This window comes from Symsagittifera roscoffensis, chromosome 3, assembly GCF_963678635.1.
Source record: "Symsagittifera roscoffensis chromosome 3, txSymRosc1.1, whole genome shotgun sequence".
NCBI classification, from domain to species: Eukaryota; Metazoa; Xenacoelomorpha; order Acoela; family Convolutidae; genus Symsagittifera; species Symsagittifera roscoffensis.
Genome location: NC_087064.1, coordinates 44,358,588 through 44,367,109, shown reverse-complemented (window position 1 = coordinate 44,367,109; position 8,522 = coordinate 44,358,588). Strand labels below are relative to the sequence as shown.

The following is an 8,522-nucleotide window of genomic DNA, read 5'->3' as shown; positions in this document are numbered from 1 at the left end:
CGTGCATGCGTTTTTGTGTCGGTGTTTGCGTGTCTGCGGATGTTAAAAAACTCCTTCTAGGATAATTTTCCTACGACCATGACGCTCTACAAGTGTGAGCTAACGAATATGAAGTTTCATCGGTTAAAAGTTTTTAGGAATTGCTTTTTGCTGTTAGACAATCTGCAGTGGACGCTGTGATTTTTTTTTGAATTAAAGCAGTCATCCTTATTTGCATTTTCATGATAGTTCATCAACACTGTTAAACGGAAAGTTCTGTGTCGGGCCAAAATGTTTAAACAGCTAGTTATACAGATTTTAAATCATCGCAAAGAAATTATATATAACAGCATCATCTATTATAAAATAAATACAACAGTAGTTGCAAAAGAGGTAGAAAGTCACTTTAAAAGTTCAATCCTTGATTTCAACGAAGAAGTCAGAGACATTTATTAAACTGAATGATATGAGGGAGCACACAAGACATCCAAGCTGAGCTGTGATCGATCCCCACTTGACCGCGCTTTCGTCAATTTCGCTGAGACAGTTACTGGTCGTGCAAAACACGAAGAAACCGGAGCTACCTTGAGCGACCCAGAGGAGTATCATCATAGGCTCTGCGACTCTGTATCCAAGAAGAGGTGGGCAGGGACTTCGAGAGGCAATGTATAGGAGCACGCCACACACTACGACGTGCATAATCAGGCAAATGAGCAAACTGACCATTTTTTTCAGCCTGACAAAGTGAGCGAAGATGGCAGTCAGCGGGAACGAAAACGTCCAGCAAGATGCGGACAATATGAAGCATCTCTGACTGTAAGGCAATGTAGAAAACGATTGAAAGGCCGGCATCAGCGTGAAGACGGATCCACTAGCTATGAACCCGGCGAACCAGAGAAAGAACTTGCGTCTCTCAGAGTACATATTGGAGGAGTGTAATGGGGACGTTTCGCTATTCTCAGCTTCCCGCTCTCCTTCTGTGAGTGGCGAATACTTCGCTCTTCGGTCGTATTTGCTTCGGTATATCAGCCACCCGAGAGAAGCGAAACAGATAAAGAAAAGAAACGCTATAAACAGCAGAGCAGTCTGCGGTCCAAATACATAATCTTTTGACAAGGTGCCTTGCGTTGCGACTGCATTAGTTGCTGATCCAAAAAACTGCTTGTAGCCTTGAATGTAGGCAAGTCCGCTAGCGAACAGACCCCCGCATGCATCTCCGATCAATACAGGAGTCATGAAGGACTCTGGGAACATGCTAGCAGTCAGCATGAAAACCAAAGTCATTCGAAGTGAGTCCAATCCCATTATAAAGAAGGCGTTTGCTAGGAACCCGATGCTAAGTCCATCGGAGAATAGTTTTGTTTTGTTTGGTCCTATTGTTTGGTCCCATAAGAAGCAAATAGAAATATTGGAAATAAAACCAAGCCCGTAACAGATAAGACAAGCGGTGATGATCCCACGTTTCAAAAAGAGAGGAAGTAGCAGCAAAGCAGAGGTAGATAGACCTTTCATGAGAGCGAGAATGGAGCCAAGTCGCCATCCTTCGGGTAAAATTGGCACGAGAAATGTCACCTCACTGAGTAGAGAGTCGGTGCATATGAAAGTACCGACCGATGCTACAGTCAGAAGGAGAAAATTCAGCTTGGCAAAGAAGGAATCGCTTGATAGAACAGACGAAAGTCTTTCTGTGGCACCCATGGCACCTCCGTTTATGTATATAAAAAATTAATACTCACTTTATACGATTTTGAAAAAAATACGAACTGAATTTTCAATTATTGGCTGCTGTGAATCCTCAGAGAACGGTTGTAAAACAAGAATCAATTCTCCTTGATTATGTTTATAGTAATGTAAATAATATAGATAGTTTAGTATTTAGATAATGTCATGACAAATCTTTTAAATACAACTCAAATCTTTCATAAGTTGTGTCAGAATGAATAAGATCACATAGTGGTAATCTATAAAGGATTGGCAGGTCGGTCACGACCTTGGTACACAAGAAGACGAATTTAGCACGAATAGCTAGCACACTGATGACGTCATATGAACTAATAAACTACGCCACATCACATTTCTACCTCTCGGGAAAAATTCAAACAACGTTTGAATTTCTTTACATTAAGGAAAACAAAAACAAATTTTATGCCCTCACAGACGATAAACAATACGGCTTGTATCAAATAAACACTAATGTTTTACAAATTAACTGATGTGAATTTTAGCGATAAACAGGATTTTTATAAGTTTGTATCTAAACCAAAGGTTCAAAAGTTTTATTTGTCTGCCCGACGCAAAGGATGGTCGGAAGAACTCTTTTTAGGGAAGCGTGTGAATCTCCGATATAGGCCTTCGGAATTATCGGGGAGAACCACCCGAGACTGTCCTGCTTGGTTTATCGGTTCGGAATCTGAATTAGCCACAACAAAGCGAACAACTTTCTTGTCGGGCGAAGCAGGAGTTGACGGAGGAGTAGACATCGACTGTGATTGAATAATATTCACAGAATGTCTGATGGGGCTACCGTAAAATGTAGTCTGTTTTTTACGTCGAGAAGAGGCACGGGACGAATTCGAAGAGGATGAGACATTTCCATCCGGTTCGGAAATTATGACGGGACCGCCTTGGGTGGAAAGCCCGATGCTGCCACATTTGTAGAAGTTCCTTCTTGAGATTTAGGAATTGAAGATTCATCATCTGATGAAATAGGGATGAGGTCTGGACATACTGGATTTTTAATGACTGAAATTGGTGACTTCGGTTTAATACTAATAAGAACCTCCGTTCCTTGATTTCCAGGCGTGGAAGAGGATGCTGTTAAGTCTACTACTGGAATAGAGTGCTGCGGAGAAGAGATAAACTGTACACCTGGAGCCTCCGAAATTGAAGATTCCTTTGATTTAGTCGGCACAATTTGGCCACGAGATTGAATATTTGAAGATGGCAGAGATGGGAACTTCGAATGAGCAGGAATCTTTAACGTTTTAGCTGTGATGCGTTGCCGAGAACTCGGTTGTTTGAGAGGACGATTGTCTTCTGATGATGACGGAGAAGATGACACAATGGGGCGTTTCTGCCCCTTCTTGACAGGCGTAAGTTGTTTGCCTGAAAAACTTAGGTCGGTTGATTTAAGACGTACCGCCAAATGATTTCTTCTAATCACTTTCCCCTTATCAGAAATATATGTGGACCCAGTAATCCGTACGATTTTGCCCTTAAAAGGTTTAAAAAGTTCTCGTCCAGATTTCCTATTTAGAAATTTCCTAAAAATTTTGACTTTACTTGGTTCATTCAATACTAAATAATCCAAATTACGTTTTGGTAACGACGGGCGAATTTGATCCATTTGCATCTGATTCCTAAATCTAAGGGTACCAGCTGACAAATTAGAGCAAAGGGTGGCTGCGAGGACTTGATTTCTTTCCGTCAGCGTCTTCAAGGCTTTGACTCCCTCTTGGTGGGACAATGACTTTTTCAATGTCAACCACTGATTGGCAGAATGTGCCAGGTTCTCCAGGGCGCGGTAGTGAGGAGTGTCTGAAACTAAATCCGTAGATCCACCAAAATAAGGAGACACCGTCGGGCTTGACTGCCCCTTCCTGACCACTTTTATCCTCGGTCGGCTATCGCACTGCTCCCGACGCTGTTCGGGTGTTAAAAGATCCCGTTCCAACTGTTGGTTATCTAAATTAACGCCCGTAGATAAACGCTCAGCCGCAATGGATAGCTCCGTATTCGGAGGACGGCCAAAATGAAGCTCAAACGGTGAAACCCCAGTAACAGAATTTTTTGTAATCCGAATATCTTCAATAATATTCCTAAGAGTATCTTGAATATTTGAAAAATCCGAACTTAACCGGGAGGCGCCTAAACGACGTTTGATCGTTTGAATCGACCTTTCTACTAAACCGCAACCACGATGGTCCCCCACCGGGCAGAAATATTGAGCAATATTTTTTTCTCGACAAAAATTTTGCACTAATTTGTTCTAAAAACCAGAGTATTGGTCAGTTTTTATAGATTTGGGGATACTATGCTGTTGAATATACGATTTAAGAAATTTAATAATCTTCCGTCCTCCCGTAGAACGTGTAATCATAGCTGACGGATATTTTGAGTAACGGTCGATCGCGACCAAGATATACATACTGTTACCAAATGAATCGATGAGAGGGCCTGCGTAATCGAGCTAGAGCTCTTCATTAGGACCAGACAAAAGGGGTAAAGGCTTGGAAGAGTTAAATGAAGCGTTCGCTTTCAAATTCTTACCAATTTTTGTGCACTGGGGACAATCTTTGCAAAGCTGGACGATATCTCGATGCATTCGGGGCCACCAGATGTATTGCGCAGCATCAACCATGGCTAACTGACCCGCATGCGACCTATGTAGTCGAGACAATAATGGTTTTCGTAGGCACATGGGTATAGCGATCCTATTATCTACAACAATACAGCCATCAACCACCGCTGCACAATGCCAAAAGGATTTTATATAAGAATCTATACGACAAAATCCTTCGTAGTCCCGATTAATAATCGCTCGTTTCATGAGGCATAGACTGGCATCTTCGTCTGTAAGTTTCGACAGTACATCGGAGTCCAAAATACCCACCAACCCGGTTAACGATTTCTGGTCCTTAGCGACCACTGGTGATTTCAATATTTCTAGACTATGTACTGACTGAGATTGACGATTTGTTACAGTAGTTTTCCTGGCCCTTTTTGTCCTGAAGTTGGCTAATATACGGGCATACTGACTCCTGAGCTCCACTCCGCGTTGTAATGTTGTCGACCTTCTGGGACGTACAGCCCCCGCGCGAAACCGCGGCCGAGCCCTATCAGAGGAAAACCAAGGTTGATTGACTGGGAGATACTGGTTTAAAAGCTGTTCGAAGCTGTCATTTGTGTTGATGTTGGCGTTGGTGTTAGAATCCATAGCTGTCTGAAATTGAAAAACACTTAATAATACGATTGTTATCCAAGAAATATGGTACGATGAGACAAAGGCGAAACAATCTATGAGCGACAACAATAGATCACAATCACTAACGGCCAAAGTAATAATCCACAGTGAGAACAAAATTGGCAGATTATATGTAATCCATGCCGAGAAAGTGACAAAAGCATGCTTCATTTCTCTCAACGCTGATTGGTTAGATTTTAAAACAGCAATTTTGACGCCCCCTAGTGGAGAGATGTCAAACGTATTGAGTTGTTGGAAAATGCCGATATGGTTACTGTCTAAATTTTTGTCGCCCTCTATCGATTTTATGCCGTGCGATGCAGTTGGAATGTTTTGAGTTATGACGCCCTCTACCGATAGGCTACCAAACGTGTGAGATACAGCAAATGAATTGTCCATATCAGAACGATTTACCCGAGGCTGACCGGAATCAAATGACTCAATTAGGTTAATTGTATTAGATACGCCAGAGCTCTGGCTGTTTTTCATGATATCAAGCGAGACTAGCTTGTCTTTCTGAATAATCGGTGATTCTTCTAACGAAGGACAACACTTGGCCCATTCATCCAAAAAATCGCACGCATCAAAGAATCGGTTAATACATTTGACTACATATTGTTCGTCAAAACTGCTTGGTCGCGGTGCTTCAAACGTTGGGAAACGGGATAAATAATCCACTATACCCAATTTACATCCGGAGATATGGAAGATATTGAAATCGAACGGCAATAACCTATCAGCCCATCTGGTTAATCGCGATTGATGAGTTTTGTTACCTCGGTTGGTCTTTAACGCAGAGATAATTGCTTTATGGTCAGTTAAAATTACAAAATGATTTCCCAGCAAATAAGTTCGAAAATGCTCACATGACCATACAATTGCTAGGAGTTCTAATTCATTAGTGCTGTACTTCTTTTCCCGATCGTTGAGAAAACGTGACGCAAAAGCAATTGGTACCCACACATCCTTTTCTATCTCCTGTTCTAACGCCGCACCCAGACCACTATGGCTGGCGTCACATTTCACACGCGAGTTCCGATTTTGGTCATAATGATACATTTTGGTGATATTAGCTATCAGTTGCAATATGTTACTAAATGCAGTTTGTTGACAATCCCCCCACACAAATTTACTTTTATTACTTGCTTTCAAAGACGGGCGTAATTGGTCCGAATGGACCTGAAGGTTCGGCAAAAATCGTTGAAGATGGTTGAGAATTCCCATGAATGAACGGAGTTGCTTGAGCGTCCTTGGCGGTTCCAAAGCTAATACTGCCTCTATTTTAGAAAATTTCGGCCTATAGCCTTCTACATCGATATCATAGCCTAGCCAAGATAATTGATTCAAGGAGAAGTCACATTTCGACAGCTTCAGAGCGAAACCTTCTTCATCCAAACGAGTTATCACCTTATCTACAAGATTATTGTGATCCAATATTGAACCCTTCGAGGCAATCAAAATATCATCCAGGAAACAGAATACTCCCGACAACCCTTGGAGAGTATTGTCAATCGCTTTTTGGAATTCTTTCGACATGTCCGTTAATCCATAAAACCCAGTTTTGAACCGATACGTGCCAGTTTGTTCTCCACAAACGATATTAAAATTGCAATGACGACTAACTTCATCGCTGACCGGAATCTGACTGAATGCATATTTTAAATCTAGGGACGTAAACCAGACATCACCTAATGTGTTCGATGTTATTATCTGGGCTGCCGAGTCCAACAGTTCCAACAAATTCGGCATTTGATAATGGTTCTTATGAATTTGATCATTCATAGGTTTTGCGTCCATTGCCAATTTCACAGAACCATCCGTTTTAGCCGTAATGACAATCGGGGAAATAAAATGCTCACTTGTACATTTATTGAGTTTTACCACATGGCCTTCTTGAATTAATTTTTGAATTTCCTGACCGACTTTGTCTTGAATATGAACGGGAACTCTCCTTCCTTTTTCTTGAATCGGTACTAGTGGAGACTTGAACGTAGAAAAAACTTTATGATTTTTTGCTCTACCCACTCTAGGGAATACACGATGAAATTTCTGGTGGAAGTGATTTTTCCACGAATCAGACGCTACATTCAAGTTTGATTGGGAGACTTCACCCACCAAAGGCCGTTCTGGTCTAACTTGCGTTGTCTTTACTCCCAAATGAGGTTGCAAATCTAAACCGAGTAAACAACGTGTGCGGTTTTCCGAAATTAGGAATTTTGCAGATTTAACATGCCAACCCAAAGATGATACATCCAAAATTATTGTACCCATCAATTCGATTCTCTTCCTATTATAGTCAACGTATACTGTATCGATTGGACTTTCTTACACAGTAAAGACCTTGGCTGAAGGAACAGTTTTCAGGATGTAATCTGCTGTCTTCTTATTCACGAAAGAAGCCGGGCTTCCTGTATCCACCGTTGCCTTGAAGAACGTTTGTCCACAACGCAGTGTTATTTGAATGGAACGTAACTTGCCCGTGGCGGCATTGACCACCTCTAATTTTCTTACTGACGCACATGGACGATTTGATTTTTCTACTGCCACTGATAAGACAGCAAATTCCGACTCACTATCGGACGTGATGGAATGACAATTTTCTTCCACTGTCTCATCTGACTCGGCTTCTACATTCGCTACGCTTTTTGAATTACAGCACTTGGCAAGGTGACCTTTCTTGCTACAGTTCCTACAGATGACATTTCTGGCTGGACAACTTTGCTTGTGATTTGCTGAAAATCTATTGCCACAGAAATAACACGACTTTGATTTCTCGTTGTTCATCTTTGACTTACTGCTTTGTGCTCGACTAATCCTATCAGATAGTTTCTTTCCTTGGACAGAGAAGGTGGGTTCCTGTTTTATTCGGGAGTTATGACCCGAAGTAGTGCCTGACGGGGAGAAATTGCCCATCGAAGACGAACTCCCAAGTTGCCGTTGCAAATCGGTGGCTGTTTGTGCCCCTTGTTCTTGAAGTAACGCTGATTTCAGAGAATCCTCTGGAGTAGCACCTGGACGAATACACAGTTCTCTCTGAATATCCTTATATCTCATCTTGGCAATGAAGATATCTCTGACCACTTCTTTCTCCTGATCGATTGTCCACCCACACAGGGCGGCTTGTCCCGTCAGCCGCAGATAAAATGCTTCCAAACCTTCTCGATCTGAATGGACCGCATTGTACATTTGCATACGTTCGATAATATAATTTTTCTCCTTTCTGAAAAGAAGAACACAGAATTCGTGAAATTCCCGAAAGGATATTGCACTGAGGTCTGCGTGTGGATAACTTTGGAGGAATCTTTTTCTCCCTTCAGAGCCGAGCGAGAAAAATAAACGGGACTTTATCCGCTGTTCAACCTCGTAATAAAACACTCCTGGTGAAACTCTGGGCCCTTTCGCGCGACTCTCTTCGTTCATTTCTGTAATTCTCCGGACAGCTGCTTCGTTTCTTGCAATACGGTTTGCGATTGCTGCAGCATCTTCATCCACCCCCACAGCTTCTGGTTTTGGAACAGGATCGTCATGTACTATACCCGGAACTTTTAACAGTTCGCGTGGATCACACCTTTCTCTCAGA

General features: G+C 42.0%; 1 protein-coding gene across 1 annotated transcript; it reads right to left on the bottom strand.

The window, feature by feature from the left end:
- Positions 1–393: 393 nt before the first annotated feature.
- On the bottom strand, positions 394–1,284 carry LOC134841729 (solute carrier family 52, riboflavin transporter, member 3-like). The gene has a single exon (XM_063857764.1). The coding sequence runs from the start codon at positions 1,282–1,284 to the stop codon at positions 394–396; it is 891 nt and encodes a 296-aa protein (XP_063713834.1).
- Positions 1,285–8,522: the final 7,238 nt, after the last annotated feature.

Bases quoted from the DNA above. Each gene is read 5' to 3' on its own strand.
- LOC134841729 (XM_063857764.1), bottom strand. From the start codon at position 1,284: ATGGGATTGGACTCACTTCGAATGACTTTGGTTTTCATGCTGACTGCT.